Source organism: Solea senegalensis, linkage group LG9 (assembly GCF_019176455.1).
Source record: "Solea senegalensis isolate Sse05_10M linkage group LG9, IFAPA_SoseM_1, whole genome shotgun sequence".
NCBI classification, from domain to species: domain Eukaryota; kingdom Metazoa; phylum Chordata; class Actinopteri; order Pleuronectiformes; family Soleidae; genus Solea; species Solea senegalensis.
In genome coordinates this window covers 2,825,530-2,843,855 of record NC_058029.1, presented here as the reverse complement: position 1 = coordinate 2,843,855, position 18,326 = coordinate 2,825,530, and the positions used below count along the sequence as shown (strand labels likewise).

At 40.3% G+C, this 18,326-nt stretch overlaps 1 protein-coding gene across 1 annotated transcript in view; it reads right to left on the bottom strand.

Annotated features, from left to right (window-relative positions):
- Positions 1-12,344: 12,344 nt before the first annotated feature.
- znf385d (zinc finger protein 385D) overlaps positions 12,345-18,326 on the bottom strand; it is a 100,424-nt gene continuing 94,442 nt past the window's right edge. Inside the window, exon 8 of the mRNA XM_044035105.1 lies at positions 12,345-15,149. Coding sequence (XP_043891040.1) covers positions 14,904-15,149 — 246 coding nt within the window. The 3' untranslated portion in view covers positions 12,345-14,903. The remainder of the gene's footprint in view (positions 15,150-18,326) is intronic.

Below are 18,326 nucleotides of genomic sequence, written 5' to 3'. Positions count from 1 at the left end.
AAGGACTGTTTATCTGCGACGTCACAGAGTTTCCGTCGTAAAAACGTCAGATTTTAAACATCCTGTCGTCTTCCAAACATCCACATGTAGACCAAAGATGAATCACTTTAATCCCCTTATAATAAAAGGATCCAATCAAAAGCAAGAAACAGCAGAATCACAGGAAGATTCCGTGTTTCATTCTGAGGAAAAAGCTTAACGGCAGGTGAACTGAAGCTCAGTAGAACCTGAGCAGATAAAGATAAAATCACTCTCTAAGCCGAGTCATTTCTCTCTCTCTGCAGCTTCGGGAAGGTTCTATATATTTGGAGATTGTGATCTTCCAGCTGCGGCCATCGCGTCTTTCATCCACTATCTGCAGCACTTTACATTCATGTGCTCTAAATGACATAATGTCGTCTTACGGCGAGATACTCATTTAGCTCCTCAGAGCAGAGTAAAGTATTTATGGTTGTGACATCTCGCTGATAAACGAGCGAGGCGTCGCCGTCGTCGTCGTCACGGAGACACACACACACACACACAGCTGGCTTACATTCATTTGGACAAACATTCAATTCAAATCTTAGCTTTAACATTATTGTGTGTTTCAGTTGTTGTTGAATTTCCAAGTAACCTCACAAACACCGTGTCAACAGTGAAAACACTGCTACGTTTACTGTTAATTGCACTTTTGTCGTCCATATGAACTCAGACGCACACGTAGAAAAATGTTCAGTTTGAGACCGTGGACATGTTGCTTCTCCGTTCAGGAGTCGCCACAGCCTCCACCGTCCACGTCTTATCCGCTGTGTCGTCCTCTGTTACACCAACTGTCCTCGTGACCTCCTTCACAACACCCATGAACCTTCTCTGTGGTCTCCAAAAAAACCATCTCAACCTTCACTCTTACTTTATCTCCAAATTGTTCAATCGAAGTGCTAAGTTCCTTGAATATGCTAATTTCTAACCCATCCTGGTCTCACTCCCAATGACAAACTCCAGGTCCACCTCCAGGTCCACCTCCAGGTCCGCCCTCCAGCTCCAGCTATGGAGACCTCTATGTTGGACCATCAGGTTTCACAATAGATGAACTAAACATCTTTTAGAGTTTTGATGCTAACTAAAGGCTCCATGGGTTCTCTGACACACTCGCATGGCTCCCAGGGGTCCTTGAAATCCTTCAAAGTTTGTGAATTGCAAAATTATTTCAATTCAAGGCCCTTGAATGCTTTTGAAAAGTGCCCTAAATATACATGTTGTCACTGAGTCCTTGACTTGTGCAGGAAAGAAGTGAAGTTGATATTTAGGTAAATGTCTCCCTTGTTTGTTACGACGCCACCTGCTGTTCCGTGCCCTGCGTTGCTTGATGCAGGACAAACACAGAGTCGTAATTTACTAGCAGTGTTGTGGACACTGTCCACTGTCCACTGTCCACTGTCTCTCTGTCCAACCGTGCAGAACAATGAGCGAGGAAAGTTAAGCGTGCGAGAGCTAGCATGTCAAACATCACAAGCATGTCCAACGCGTTTACGTAGTGGTACACGTACCACATGTTGAGAACCATGGAGGTAGATGTTGTTAGTATCTACTGCTATCACAGCCATGTCCCCCCCGACTTCTCAACTGGAACACGATCAAATCAGGAGGTGACAGAAATGAGGTTCTGCCTCATTAGGACCAGGTTTTTGGCCTCCATGGAGGGGCTAACACACACACACACACACGCACACACACGCACACATGCGCGCTGGCTCTGTCAGGGTCACAGTGCCCGTCTCACTTGACTGACGTCTGTTTTTGAGCCAATAATTAACGGCTCAGTTATTGATGGCGGTGAGATTAGAGCGAGGTCACGCCGCGATGCGCGATGGCGACAGGTCATCATCACACGACGGCTGCAGAGCGCCATGTGGTCCACCTTTTGTTGCCTTTTACAACATGCAAAGCACCCAATTATGAAATTTACCCATTAAACCCAAAAGGAAAATGTGTTACGAACCACTTTGCCAAATTGGACTGATTACAAAAGTCGCTACTGCTTTGACATGCTTTCTGGTGTAGTTTTCCTTTTGTCCATTAGATGTCACTAATTCCTACAACACAACGGCTGTATGTTTGTATACAGTAAAAAAAACAAAAAACGTGGATAATGTGGATAATATTCATTTTCTCATAAATAACTCCAGAAATGATTAAATTATTTCCCAGTCGTCGTATTTTTAAAACCCCCGTTTCTTCCAAGGCGCTCGGAAATCACCGAATCATTTCCTTTAATGAAACGTGTCAAACGGTCAGACGTGTCTTTGCGTCGGACTCCCGAGTCTCATCGTCCGCTCAATTATTTTCAGATTCCTCGTCTCACACACACACACACACACACAAAATTACTCGGCCTTAATTGGATTTAATTTGACCTCAGACTGCGACGGTTCCCTCCGTCGTCAGTGAGGTTCAATTCTGAGTTGTTTGTCTTTTTTTTTTCTTTTCCGCAGCGTAATTCGAAAACTAAACTGGTTTCCATGAAACGTGGAGGTTGGTTGGATGAACCCATTAACTCCTGGAGCCAATCTGATTAACAGCCTGGATGCAGGGATGGATTCTTCCAAGAATTACTCAAGTTATAATTTATGGAAATAATGAGGCATGTGTACGGAGCTAATATCTATAAATAGGTAAAAAACTAAATTGGTGTGGATTTGAATAATGGATAAGGTCATAGCTCTGAATAATTGAGATTATTATTCCGCACTAAAATGTTTGTATTGATTCACAAAAATCTGGTTCCGCACCAAATCAAATCTGCTGCAAAACTTTAATGGAGTCGTTTTTGGCCAAAACCCAGAAGAAAAGTGGTTCAGTAGTTTCTGTAGTCGAGATTGATTTTTTAAAATGTACGATTATTATTATTGTGTCATGCAGAGAACGAGACGCCATTAGTTAGAGATGCAGTCCAATAAAAGCAAGAGAATCACATGAACTACAAATAATATTAAACAAATAAACCTTCCTCACGTGTTTTTTTCCAGGTTGTGGACGAAAATGAAAGACGTTTAACTTAAAATAATAATTTTATCGTCATCATCTGTGCACCAGAACGCTACTGGATTTATAAATCATCTTTAATGTGACATTTTAAGGCCTTGAATAAAACAATAAAAGGTGTTTTCAGGACAATATGAAAGAAAGTGTGATTCACATTAAATTTCATAAACTTCACATAATCAACTTTCCTCCAGGAAAGTTTTCATAAAGTGTGGACTTTAATTTGAGGGATTAACCGTTGAGGAATTGCTTTTCGCACCATGAAGGTAAAAGCAGGTGAAGAGTGAGTTTAAAGAAGGGAAACTGATTTGGAGCAGAATCAGTGACGAGGGTGAATTTAATGAAACACAGCTGGAGTCACGACTGAGTGTAAACATGGAAAACTCCAACAATCAGACTCAACATTAAAACTGGTAAGTGAATCAAACTGTCATTATATGCAGCGCTTGCTCTTAAAAAACTTCACTAAACATATTTTGCAGTTTTATTTGGCAAAACACACAAATCGACAACAACACTTTTGAAAGAAGAAAAAAAAAACAATAAACAAGGCTGAACTATGACCACACCGACCGAAACTGGAAGGACTGAAGTAGGAGAGCTGAGTTTAAGTAGCGTGTGCACCTTGTTATGGTGATGAGCAGCACCTGGTGGCTCCGCCCCTCCTCCAGCACACCTGCAGGCAGCTGCTCTGACGGGCGACCGATTCCCTCCAACTGAGACTGAGAGACTTCAGCGACCTTATAACATCATTATAAGTTCTTTAATCCACACAAAACCTCAGAAAATGACTCTAAACGCAGTAGTACGTATGCCAGGCCTGTATGTGGCGCTGTAACACTGCTATAGATGTATATATATATAGTGTATGGAATTAGATTTGAGTCAATTTCTTTTCAAACAGCACTTTATGAACTGAGCAAAAAAATCAAAATACACAAATTGCCAATAAAATATCCAATCCAATCCAATCCAACTTTATTTATAAAGCACTTTAAAAACACTTTAAAACAGCCGAAAAACGTGCTGTACATGAGCGATGAATAAAACAAATGATATAAAGACCTAAGAACAAACAATTAAACAATAAAATACTGTAGAAAGTATAAAAACAACCTGACTTGTTCTTTGTGATTCTGTCCATGGAACTCGTTCATAACATCTCAAAGATAATCTGACATAAATGTTTACAATTATTTGAATTATTATTTACAATTACTATAAGTACCTTGTCGGAAGTGGGTGGGGAAAACTCGGGGGAACGAGTTCCACACGGACAGCGACTCCAAGCCCCGTGACTCTACTTCCTGTCCAGCGAGTGGTCGCTCCAAAGCGCAGGAGCCAATCAGGATGCAGCTTCCTAAGCCCCGCCCATGGTCAGAATCGCAAACAAAACCCCAGGGAGCGCAAAGGAAAAGTCTGGTGCCCAAACTTAAGAGTCGGTGCAAGCAAAATTCAAATTTAAAGTAAAGTACTCAACATTAAACTCTACTCTACAAACTCTACTTATGTCTACTCATAAGTAGTTCATGAACACACTGAGTGCTTATGATGGTTCAGTGTCGGCGTCTTCTCGTGATGTCCTTGAATTTGTCTCAAACGGCTCAAATTCCCCATGTTTCTTGTAAAGAGTTGCCGAGTTTGTGAGAGTCAGACTCGTGTCAGACGGTGAGACACTTGACTTCCTGCTGTGTGTTATTAAACCTCCTCGCACCGAGGGGAGAAATCATTTCCCTGCACATTCAGTCAATTTTCAGGAGAAACATCACTTCTAGTTTTCATCATGAGTCACATGATGAGTCAGGCCTGGTCCCTCTGAAAAACAACCACCAATACGTGCCAACAACAGCGTGGAAAGGCAAATTAACTACTGTCGCCCTCTGATAAAGATTCAATGAAATGTTTTTATATTATATTTTTTGACAAAATACAATGATTTGCTCATAAGAAATTGTTTTATTGTATTTCCATCTTTCACATAAGGGTTTAAATGATAACAAGTTATAGATTGGCTACAGGAAATTGGGGTTTACTGTTACTTGAGACTATAACTCAAGGAGATATGTACGTTAAAACATTACAACTCTATTAAACCATTTGCTTACAACGTTAATATCTTTAAAAAGGCATAACGTTGCATTTCGCACCTATTACATTTCTACAAACACATACAAAAAAGTCTAATTAACAGTAATAAAGGTTTGTTGTAGTCGTAGTCGGAATTTTCCAAGTTCCTAGTTGGAAGTTTTAACAGGAACGTCCCTTTTTGGAGAAACAAACCCTGACGTAGAACTCTAAGATGCCACTCACTTTGGTAATAAAAACACGGCGACTTTTTACTGTCAATTGCACCTCGTCGTATTTGGTTCACATTAAGTGTTTTCAGTTTTTATCTTTGGACATGTTTAGACGCAAAACGTGAAGTGTTGCCATATTGCTAACAGTGGCTAGCGCAAGATACTTTGCGTTCTTTTTTGCGACTTCTCAACTGAGCCACGGTCAACTTAGAGGTGACCGTGTAGGTCACCCCTATACTTCTGACTTCCGGTGTATATGGAACGCACCCCAATTTTGCTCTTCAAATTTAGCTGTCGGACATTGCTGGCTTTTTTGTGGGAACGCGACTCGTGCCTCACGTATACCATACATATTCTCCTAAAAGACAGAAGCTAAAGCTAACAGCTAAGTCATGGCCAAATAGAAATTGACAACTCTTGACTGTCGCAGCCACACTGGAAGAAATTTACTTTAGCTTTAGCTGTGAGCAATACATTTTTTAAAATGAACTTGCAATTTCACTAGAAAAGAGATCCATCTGGCTACGAAAAGGGAGCTAGGCTACTATATTGTGAGTAAGCTAGTTATCAGGACAAGCTAGGCTACTATATTGTGAGTAAGCTAGTTATCAGGACAAGCTAGGCTAATATATTGTGAGTAAGCTAGTTATCAGGACAAGCTAGGCCACTATATTGTAAGTAAGCTAGTTAGCAGGAAGAGCGAGCATTAAAATTTTACAACAGATTAACTAATCCATATTTTTAAATAATGCATACTCTTGGATTTTGAAACTCAGCAAAAAATAATTGGCTAAAAATGGTTAGCGCAAGTTTGTGTCCATGTACGGTATTTTTTCCGATTTAAATGCTACTCAACTCAACTCATATTTATTTATAGAGCGCATTTAAAAAATAGCTGAGGTTGAGAAAAGTGCTGTACAGAATGACGTCAACAAAAAATGAAATCAGTAAAAAAAACACACAAAAGCAAAACAAACAAACAAAAACAATGGGAGTCCAGCTCAAACTGTGTTAAATGCCATGGAGTAATAGTAGGTTTTAAAAGACACATTTACGTAATTACTTAAAACAATGTAAGTGTGAGAAGTTTTAAAATAAAATAAAATGTGTTACTGTATGAGTCACATTTTGCTTATTTTGGGCATCAGTGACTCACTTGTAGAAAATGTAGAGGTGTTCTGAGTCAACCTCTCAGAGACTGTTGTCCTGAAAACACTCCGTCTTTATCTTCTGTTACCGGAGCCTAAAAGCATTCACAGCACACACACACACACACACACACACACACACACACACTGGACACTAAATCCAGTGCACTTTTAATTCTGGCGTCCTGTCAAAATCACAAGTGCGACCATGTTTCAAGAAACGATCCCCGCCCGAGAGTGAGGTTTTTTGTCCAGATGGAGTGAAAATGTCAAAGCCTTAATGGACTGGAATGCTAATTGAGGCGTTTATCACAATGTTGAAGCAAAGCCTTTTAACACAGAGGTGGAAGTGAGCTGCCTGGACCTGCCTGACCCTGGCAGGAATCCTGCGGGACATTGTCCGCGCAGTCAAGAGTCTTTCAACTGTTGTCCTCAGGGTTTTTTTCCCCTCCTCTCACCTGCATGCAAATGAAAAACAGAAGTGACTGGAGGCTTTTATGAAAAAAGGGGCCCAACTTTTGTTTTCACAAAAACAAATATTGTTTACGTAACTTACCGTCTAAATTCAGTGATTTATCTATGAAATGACCTTAAAAGTCCTCATGACATGACTCTCAGAGTGCTAATCGCTTCTGCCAGACAAATTGTCATTCTATAATGCATTAACCTGTGCTCAGGGATGCGCTACTGGACTGCTATAGCTACATGAAACTATTAAACTCTATGATTACTTCTTGAAATCCACTATCTTGTTATATATGTTATGCTCTGTTAGCTTAAAGAATTGTATATTTTTTTAAGTTAATTAAAGGTAGGAATGGTGGTTGACATGCTAACAAGTATTTGCATGCTAAACTGGACACTGCCTTCTGCTAACAAGCTAAAAGTAGCCCTAGTAGAGCGGACCTGGACACATTTAAATCGAGTTAATTCTTGAAAAACATTCAAATTAAAACCATCTCCATTATCCCAAAATCCATTATTATCATTTATGCTCTCTTATCTTAAATTATTGAAGATTTCTGAGCTAAAACCATTTACCGGTCATGAACGTGGTTAAGTTTAGGCACAAAAATCACCTGCTTGAGGCTTTTTTTCCCCTTTTCTTTTCCATAAAAACACGACATTTGGTGTAAAATCGAGTGGTGACCGGTCATGACCCGTAAGAGTATGAACTCCTAATTTTTGATTATTTATATTTAAAAGTTACTGCTTTAAAACCTGGAGCTGAGGGTGTTCATGAGTGTCCGTGGCACCGAGCCCGACATTAAAAGTAATGAACTTCTTACTTGTTCCTGTGACAGAGAAGAACAAAACGATGAATCTGACAGAGGATTTTTGGCCAACGCTGGCGTCGTCTGTGCCAAACAGGAAGCAGCGCTCACGTAAAAATAATAATAATTCTCCTGCACTGAAATAAAGGAATGAAGAGCACATGGAGGTGAACTTACGGGAAGTGAACGTGACATCATCTTCTTATCAATTCCCAGCAGTTTTGACATTTTAATTTTCTTACAAAATTGAAGGAATTTTGTATCCTTATATTTTTGACTGAGACGTTTGAGACTTTGAAATAATAATAATAAAAATGCCTTCAATTAGAACAGAAATGTAAAATAATAAATGTTAAAATTAGTCCAGCAAGTTTGTCCTACTTTTTCAGAAAATAAAAGTAAAATCAAGATTGTTCAGTGAACTGTGGAATACACACTTTGGGTGAAGTCAGTTAAGTCCCCGGGCCAAATTGGAAGCATTTTTGGGGCCAGATTCGGCCCACGGACCACCAGTTGATGATCCATGATCTACAGTACACGGTAAAGAGCTCAAATATAGACTTATTATACAGTATGTTCAAATTAATTTCAGAATTGTACAAAGAATGAGAATTCTGAGAAACAATATTCATTATTATTACTATGATATACCGTTAGCATGATCAGTATCGGCAGATATTGGCTTTAAAATGTGTTATCGGATATCACATGACAGCTGATACCTCCGTGACTTCTACTCTGGGGCCCTCTACAGCCGCTATATTTTTATGTTTATGTGTTTTTGTATGAAAAATCTGATGTTAATGTCAAGACAGAAGAGATTAAATTACCTCTTGCACACAGTGTTCATAAAAAAGTGAAAAAGCTACATGAGTCATTTGCATACATATTAAATAGTAATAATTTTTTTTAAATTTCATCCCTTAAATTGCCAAGGTTTTGTTATGATACACGTTGGGTTTATGATCTAAAAAACACAGTAAATTAATTATTTTCAATATACTTCATGCAAACTGGATTATTTTTGGTTTGATTATTAATCTGGTATATGTGAAAGATTAGCACATTTGCCTTTGTGCATTATTATTTTTTTGCAATGTCATATTTCATAAAATACTCACACCTAGAGCACCAAAATATGCTCATAAAAAATGTTTTTTATATTTTAATTTCCTTCTTTTTCAGTCCTCATTATACATGTCAAACATTTATTCATTTTTAGAGTTTTGAACTCTTAAATTGCCAAGTTTTTGTCATGATGCATCAAAATTAAATGTTTTTTCAATGAGGACATTTTTGGCCGTAGGTGTGTTAGTGTGAGTATTTTAGTTCTGATTCATACCTCTCACTTAACATGTAATAAATAACTTTAAGTTTGAATTCACTCACGTTCTGCTGAGTTTTATGTATGAAACTGTTTAAAACGTTATCTGTGACTCAGATTTTTAGAGAAACAGATGTCGACATGAGAGTTTATCACCTCAACACCAGGATTTAACTTGTCACAGTCAGAATTAAGAGTTTAATGAGTCTGTGAGGCGTCACGTTGGTTGTTTTGTGACATAAATGTGATTATTTCTCTGAAAATGTCACATAATTACGTCTCCGCATCCAGATTCTCTTTAATATTTCACAAACGTAACGAGAAGCTTGTTTTTGTTGCTTTCAGCCTCATTAGCTCTGATCGTATGAATATGCAACCAAAAATAATGAGGCTGTTGATGTTTGTCACCACATTTTCACTCTGTTCACATGCACCACAGCTGCTTTTATTTTAAAAAACATAAAAAAATGTCACAGTTTTATTTATCTCAGCAAACTGTCATTTAAAAAAAAAATTTAATTATGTATAAATAAATGTAGTTTGAGTTAAGTGAAATCTCACCTCGATATTTATTCTTAGTTCAGGTTTAAAATTCAGCTGCCGTTGTCAGGGAACTCTTTCATTAATTATTTTATTTAAAAAATTATCATTTCATCTGTGTTTGTTTCCATTTGTGTGACATTTTTTCTCTCATCTTTCTTCTTCTCTGCTCTGACAAAATATTTAAGCTTATTTACATCTTTGGATTTTGGAGCTGGAGATAAAAACATTGCATTAATTCATGTTGTTATTGTGAATTTATGGGTTTTTATATTTAAAACAGGGCTTTTAAATATTCACTTCTATTTATTTTATTATTTTATTTGTTAACTTGACATGTAAATGTGCACATTTTACAATTTAAAGCACAACCAATTAAACAATATCTTAGGTTTTAATGCTGGGAAATAAAATTACATTATTATTGTTATTATTATTATTATCATTATTATTATTATTCTTGTTGTAGTAACATTAACTAAATGAAACTAATTATAACAACCAGAACCACTAAATAACAAGCAGAAATTCTAGAATTTCTACTCTAATATAAAAATTTCTCCATTATAACCCTTTTAAATATTTATCTAAATTTATCTAAAACTTGACATTTGGTAAAACAATAAGTAATAACAGCAAAATCATCATCAGAAAAATCGTTCCTTTGATGACATTAAAGTAAATAATCGTCACAGAATAATGATTTTCCATCATTATTCTTTCATTATTGTTGTTAAAAACCTGGAATCTTCACTTGTTTTTCTGTTGAACAGCAGAAACAGAAACTGACACATGTTTGTGATCAATGTCACCTACTGCTGCTCTGGTTCTGGTTCTGGTTCTGAAGTCTGGAGTCTGGACCTCAGGGACTTTGATGGAAACATCCCTCGTCTTTTTTCCTCTGGCTGGACGTCCAGCTGTCGTACATCACCGAGTTTGTCTTTGGAAAAGTGATACAAATAAGAGATGGATGGATGAGTTCATGGGTTCATGGAGGAGTTCACAGACGGAACAGCTGAACATGAACGGATGAGTGATGGCGCTGTGGTGAATCAGTGTCTCTGAAATGTCAGCGTTAAGACACCGTGATCTGTGTCTGTCAGTGATGTTATTTCCTGTGTCCACCAGAAGACACCTGGATTTTCTGTGTGAGTGTTCTTGTATTTGTGGCTTTGTGAGGACCATCACATAAACCATACAAAATGAGGACATCTTGGTAAAGTGAGGACATTATGGCTTGTTGTTACGACCAGGCCTAGGGGAAAACCTGATCACAACAAGACTACGGAGACTCCCTGTTCCCAACTCCCAACAAACGACCAGCAACAAATAAAACAAACCATTTTAAAAGTTCATTAAAATCAAGCACAAAATGTATGTGAGTGTTTTGAGGAAGTCCACTCACTGCAGCTGGGATGTTCAGGCCTCTTGTTCTGGTTCCTCTTATTCTGGTACAGCTCCCAGGATCCACCTAGACTCACTCACACACATGTCATTCACTCAAACATGCACACCTGCAACCCATCTCACACTCTCAAGCAGACACACATGTGGACAATGAAGTATTAGGGGAAAGAAAAAGAAAAAAAACGTAAGCTTTCTTCAAAGAAGTGGTCATTTTGTGAGAGAAAAACCTGTAATAGTATGTAAATATTCAGAGAAAAAAACGTTATATTACAAGAAAACAGTTGTAAACAATAACACAACGGTTACCTTTACTGAAAGGCTACGTCTCTATGACGACAACTGGTCCCGACAAGGACAGTGTTTATGACAAAAACACCAAGAGCAACCAACACTTTCCCCTGGAGGAAACTTATTTCCCAACAGAACTTTTCCTATAAGGCGTTTCCTGCGTTTTGTTTTCCTCTCTGGAAATATGTCCAAAATATGTAAATGTCCTCAGCAACAACAGCAGCAACAGCAGCAGTAACACCAGGATTATAATCAGGATTAGCTCCTGCATTGCAAACAAGCAGAGTGAACACGGTGTTGTGTTCTGAATTTTGATTTTGTATTCTGACTTTAAATCACGTCCTCTGAATGTGAACGTGTGAAAACAAACATTGGAGTGAACATCCGTGAGTTTGTGTTTATTAGCCTTTAATAAACAGTGTACAATCTATAAAACCATGCATCTGTTGCCTCATCTTCAGCAGCAGTTCAGATATTTGAGGTAGGTTTGTATGAGGTAGTTAAAAAATATACTTTTACAGGAACTTCCTGTACTAAGACACACATTGGGGAAAATATTTTAACCTCTAAACAAGTGGCTCAACTCATAAAATCTACATCAACTGTCGTATACATGACCTTAAGAATTTGTTGTTTGCTTTTTTCCGATTGGAATACTCGGGTTCGTAAAGTGCTCACACTCCTGCACCAAATTCCATCAAGAAAATCATAATTTTTTAGCTTACATGGACACAGGAGCTGCTGGTTTACTGCCTCCTCATTTTGGTGCAGGGATAACAACTTAACTCTACATGTTTAAGGTTTGCTACCAGATAATTAAACTGCAATCAAACTGAAATCCTCCTTCTCGGCAATAAATCCACCCTTTCTAAAGCTAACAGCTTCTCTCTCACCATTGACAGCTCCTCAGTTTCCCCCTCCCTTCAGGTAAAGCGTCTGGGTGTCATCCTCGACAGCACACGCCCCTCCCTCACCCCCCACTCCACCGCCGTACAGGAGCACAGGACTACATTAGCACACAACAAAACCAAAACAACAGTGCTAACAAATTAGGACTCTTTTTATTTGAAATTGTTCACCTTTTACACACTGACAGTTAATATGCACAAGCATTTGTGGTCCCTTTGGCCTGAGACATGATCTGAGACAATGTGCGCTGGATATCCACTCGCATGGCTTACGGTGCCTCGGAAGCTCTCTCTCTCTTTCAAACACACAGTCACACTCACATGGACAAGCACATGTATGTAGTATGAAGTCTCTTTCACACTCTAACACACACACACACACATACACGGACAATGCAAGGACAAACACAAACACGCACATTACGACACATACTCTAACCATCTAACACGGTCTAGCCATCGAATGAGGACATCAACAGAGGGAAAAAGGAGCTTAAAGTGCAAACAGGAAGAGAGGAGGGTCTTTGCTCGCTCTTCTCATCAGTGGCAGCCTCTTTGACGCTTTGACTCTTTTACATGTGGCATTAAAATGCGTTTTCTGTGATCGGATTGGAATCAATTAGCGCCAAGGATTGTTATCCGATCTGCTAAACCACTTCAGGAGGTTGTCCCAAGAGTCTCAAATGCATCGGGTAGCACTTCATCACTTGTAAGTACAGGTGTAAAGACACCCAAGGACGGATTGTTATCCGATCTGAAAACCACTTCGGGAGGTGGTCCAAAATGAGTCTCCACTTCACCCACAACAACGACTATTTGGATTGGAATTGGATAGCGCCTGACAACTTGTAAGTACAGGTGTAAAGACAACCCAAGGACAGATTGTTATCCAATCTGCCAAACCACTTCAGGAGGTTGTCCCAACAAGTTTGTGATGTGTCTCCGCCTCACCCACAACAACTACTTGGATTGTGCCTGACCACTTGTAAGTACAGGTGTAAAGACACCCAAGGATTGTTATCCGATCTGCCAAACCACTTCAGGAGGTGGTCCCAACAAGTCTCTGATGCGTCTGCACCTCATCCACAATAACTAGTCGGATTGTAATCAGATAGCGCCTGATAACTTGTACAGGTGTAAAGACACCCAAGGACGAATTGTTTTCCGATCTGCCGACCACTTCAGGAGGTGGTTCCAATGAGTCTCTGATGCGTCTACGCTTCACCAACATTCCGCAGTTTGTAAAAGCAAAGAGGAGTCCGTACAACATGTACCTCCACGTGCAGCTAATTGTGGCACTGTAGCCTGCTGCTGGAAAGAGGGGGAAGTGACCGTGACCAGACTGCAATCGGATCTTGATGTGGACACTGGAGACACGTCTAAATGCATGTGGTAGCGCTTTCCAATCACAGAAAACACATTGTAATGCCAGGTTTAAAAGCCGAAATTCATGAGTGATGCTAATCCTCCACGAAAGCAATGATCTTAGGGCCGGCACTGTATCTTAACAAAAACACCGACCGTATATAAAAATGGCAGTAGTCTTCCAGTTTGCCAGCAGGCGGCGACTCCGTTTGCATGGAAACCCGTTGAAAAATTGATGATGTCGTAACGTAAACATTTTCCTGAGGAGTTAATCGTCTCAATTGGGAGTTTTCGCTCTTCGTCAAATAAAATGGGATGTATAGTTTTGTAAATTATGTTTCCATTCAGATAAATAATAGACCATAAGGTATGAAAAGAGATAAAGTATCATCCAATACTGAACGGTCAAATTGTGAATCTTGAATCTTCAAAATGAGAGTTCTTTTTGCAACCAGAAGACTACGTCCACTTTTTAGCCGTGTTTCCACCAAGTGGAACAGTTCGGTTTGGTACAGTATGGTGTGTATATTTTTCTGTTTCCATTTGGAATAGTAACCACAATAACCAGCCCCAAGTGATCCATTCTTTGACACCCTTCCCTTGGTACCCCAAGGGTGGTACCCCAATGGTACCCCAGAGTGCTACCCCAATGGTATGGTACTTGACTGGCTCCACCCATGACAGTCAGCTGATTGAGCGTCAATAACAACACTACTTCACGATGCACCACCTGTGCACCACCTCACTCATCACATTCGATGTCGCTGTCACGCTATGCTGCCATCAGTCACAGCCCACACCCCACTCACCAAGTAAGGGAACTGTTCTCCGTCGACAAGCAAGCCTGACCCAGGTCTTAACCATTCCAAACTGTACCAAATCGAACTGTACCATGATGGAAACACAGCATTATATACAGTCTGCTCACAAAAGGCATTTCCCTACGGTATTTTCGGTTCAAACTGCTCCGCACATCTTGAAATAATGACACTGCATAGTTCACAGGATTAGTCTTATACATTATTGCGGTACGATGACGGTCCAACTCTGGGTTCTGGGCAGCAGGATGGCACAGGAAAAAAAGCATGTATGTGTCCAGGTTTTTCAGTTGGACTGGAGGAGTAAATCCATCACGATGCGTCGCTGTCGTCCAGTTTAGCTTTAAATGCAGGATAATCCACATGAAAACAGGTGAAAATCTCGCGTGACGATGTTTCAGCATCCCAGATGCATAGAAGGAACGCAGGTGCTGCCGACGTGACTCCTTGGCCTGGTTCTTGTTTGGTCCTTGACGGACGGTGGAGCAGCTCCACCCACACTCACACAGGTCAATAAGGAGCGAATAGGACCTGTGGGTGGGAGGTCCTGACCGGCCCGGGGGCCGGGCGCAGCAACGCCGCAGGGAGGGACTGTGTTTGGAAGAGGGTGGGAGTCGGGGCGGGGTTCGTGGTGGGGTTCGTGCGGTGTGCGAAAGAGTTGCTGAGGGCCGCTGCGACTGCAGCCAGGTGAGCCGGAATGATCTGAGCGGTCAGAGGCTGACACTGTCGCTCCTTACCCAGGGTCAGTTTTATCTGCTGAAATAACAGAGAAAAATGCACTCAGTTAAATCTGTACAGCATCAACACCATTATAAACATATATTATACAATAACTGTGCATTATTTAAAATGTTATGGTTCTCTACGGAGCTCCCCCTACAGTTTTGGAGTACATATTTTTCCGACAGTCACTTTCCCTTGATTCTGAGGACTCCATGTCGTTGGCCCTTATCTCGTAAGGCTGGTTTTCCGCTAACAGACAGTAGTAAGCATAGTTCCACATTATTTATATTTATGTCATGCAGGTGTTATCTTTGGTCTTTATAAAATAATTAGCAAAAATTATTAAAAACAACCCATATTCACGCTTAGTAGCATCACAGTGTCACGGTGTGTGATAGACAACTGACAGATGTTCTCCCACAGGGAACCAATGGAATCCCGCCGGGATGGTTCACTGAGAACTTTGTTTCTGATTAGAATTGTGGTATAGAATAAGCCATGTCCATGCTGCTTTTTGTCTTTTCAAAAAAACTGGTAGTTTCAATCAAAAAATCCATAGTTTCTCGTGGAGGCCAGTTGTTTTTTGACGCCTCCAATTGGCATAAAGTAGCCTGGTTTTAACAAACGCAAACAAGCCGTTGCCAAAAATTATGCCTTGTATCCAAAGACCGAAAAAAACCAGAATGCAGTGAGTGGCTGTTTCCATAGATCAGGTTTTCCCTGATCCTGGAAAACAGGACCAGGACCAGTATTGGGAAAGACTGACATAGATGATAAAGGAAAGCGTGGAAATCACTGAATCCGTGGAGATATGTATCCATGAGTCCACTAAAGTGTTGTCATCCAAGACAACTAAGCAAAAAGAAAATATCTGGTTAAACTGGATAAACAAAAACTTGCTGCCAAACATGAGTGATGGATTGATCATTTGATCAGCCTCATTGAACCTTTGCAGCTCTGCATGTGAGGCCGTCTTTCCATAGCAGGCAGATTTTAATCAACAGTGTTATTGATCTATTAAACATCTGGTTAGTCAGATTACTGCAGTGGAAATTTATACTTTTTTTACTTGTCAAAGTCAAATTTTGATGCACACAATCACTGAAGAGTGAAGTCAGGTGCATTTTCAGTGTGAAAGGAAAAAGAATCACAAGGAAATTACTGACAAATGACCTCTAACACCAGCCTAATCGGGTGAAAAGGTCACTAAAGTTATCCGGTTTAATCTCCTGTATCAGTAATGGAAAAGCTGCCGTCTTGCAGCAGCGGGCCGACAGCCGCTGTCACGGCTTATCAATCACTGAACTCAGGCGTCGTAACCCTGTGGGAAACATTCTTTACTCTCCGCTCGTCAAAGAAGCTCCTCGCCGTTAACTCAGTCAATGATGGGTTTCATAAAAAGTCGTTTCCCCCCGTCACTGGTAACTCCTGACACTCCGTCACAGCAAACAGTGTGTCTGATGACGAATGCTGAAAGGATGGGACGTCGGGATTGCCTTTATCTTTCCCACATTTAGTCTTTACATCGCTCAGCCGAAACAATCCTGTGTCGCCGGGCACATGGCTTTAAAAAGTGGGATGGAATTTTCACGAATCAGAAAACAATTCATGTAAAGTTGATGGTGGCCAGTTTCGGGATCAACGTGGAAAGAGGAAATCATAAATATTTCACACATAATAAGTGCGGTTGTCTAGTTGTCCAAATGACAAAACTATATAACATACTACTCCTTCAAAGACACTTGGATATTACCCTCGCCATACTTCATTTTGTACCTACACAGGTGCAAAAGTGCGGGTACTTCCAGTTCCTACTATTGTTTTACGACAAATCTGGTCGCCATCTGCCATAAAATTAAAGAAGGAACCCTTACCCTAGGTCGCAGGATGATGTGACCTGACCTCACTCAGGTGGACCAGTTCATGCTAAGAGTACTTTGACTTCTTTGGTGTCTTGATTGTCTGCTCAAGAAGACGTTTTAGCTTGTTTCCACAGCGAAAACAACGTAACATCGCTCTCCTGTTTTTCTGAGGGCATTAAAAGTGGATTTAAAGCCAAGCTGTGCTCACAGTGCCCTCTGCTGGACCATGTGGTAAGTACGTCTGATTGGCTTCTTGAGTTTAATCTCACCCCCAAGTTCAAATGGATATGTACACATTTTACAACAACATACAGACCTAGTGATGTCATTTTAAGTGCCACAAGGGGCACTTCGCTAAAAATTATATATTCTCAGTGCCATGTTTTTGTGACACTGAATTTTGTGACATTCTTAAAAAAATGAAGGTAGATTATGGACAAAAAGCTCCATCTGTTTTCATTTTAGTATCAAATAAAAAAACCCTTCTATTAAAATATCCTGAATCATATCCAGTATTTTGTTAATCGGCAAAGAATGTGAAGTCATTTCGCGACGCTTCTCTTGATTCTTTGTTTGGACCACTCTTGATTGACGGTGATTAAAACAGCCCGGAGGCACATCACATGCGGAGGTACTCAGAATGAGTTCAAACTGACATTTACAGCCACCTCTAAACGCTAGTTGACCCGCGTCCGTGTCCCGTGTCCGCCTCCTCTGGCTCAGACGAGTCTTTATGCAGTGCCATTTTTGTCAATAAAATATCAAGTTTTTCAAATTAAATCGCAGCGTTTTCTCTGCCACGGGGGTTTTCTGCCATTTGTAATAGAATCCAGGGGGAGTGGATATCTAAGTGAATTTGGTGCCATCAGCGAGATTGAATGTGACTTAAAGAGCAGGACCTATAGTGCTTTAGTGGAGGGGAGTACGATTTCTGCCAGCAGTTTGTCCATAATTGTTCTCAGCACATATTGGGTTGGACTTTCTCCGGAGTGTTGCAACAGGGAGAGGAAAAGCAAGCACTTGACTGGAGCACTGAGCTGACAAAAGTCCATTAGTCCACAGCACTGACACTTTTATGAGAACCCTCTTAAAATTCTATAATGGTTATGGACCAGGAGACATGGTCAGAGAACCCTAACAAGGCCCCATGGTGCGAGCCTGCTGCTGCCAAATCATTCGCTATTTCATCATTTCCTCATCACACCGGTGACTGAGATTGTGCAACATTATCACATGAGCATTAACACGTCCTCTCTGCAGCATTCTGCATCACAAAGAACACACATTACAGAGGAAATTACTGTAGCTCCGGCACTGCAATCGCCGTGGCAACGCTCCGATGAGCACA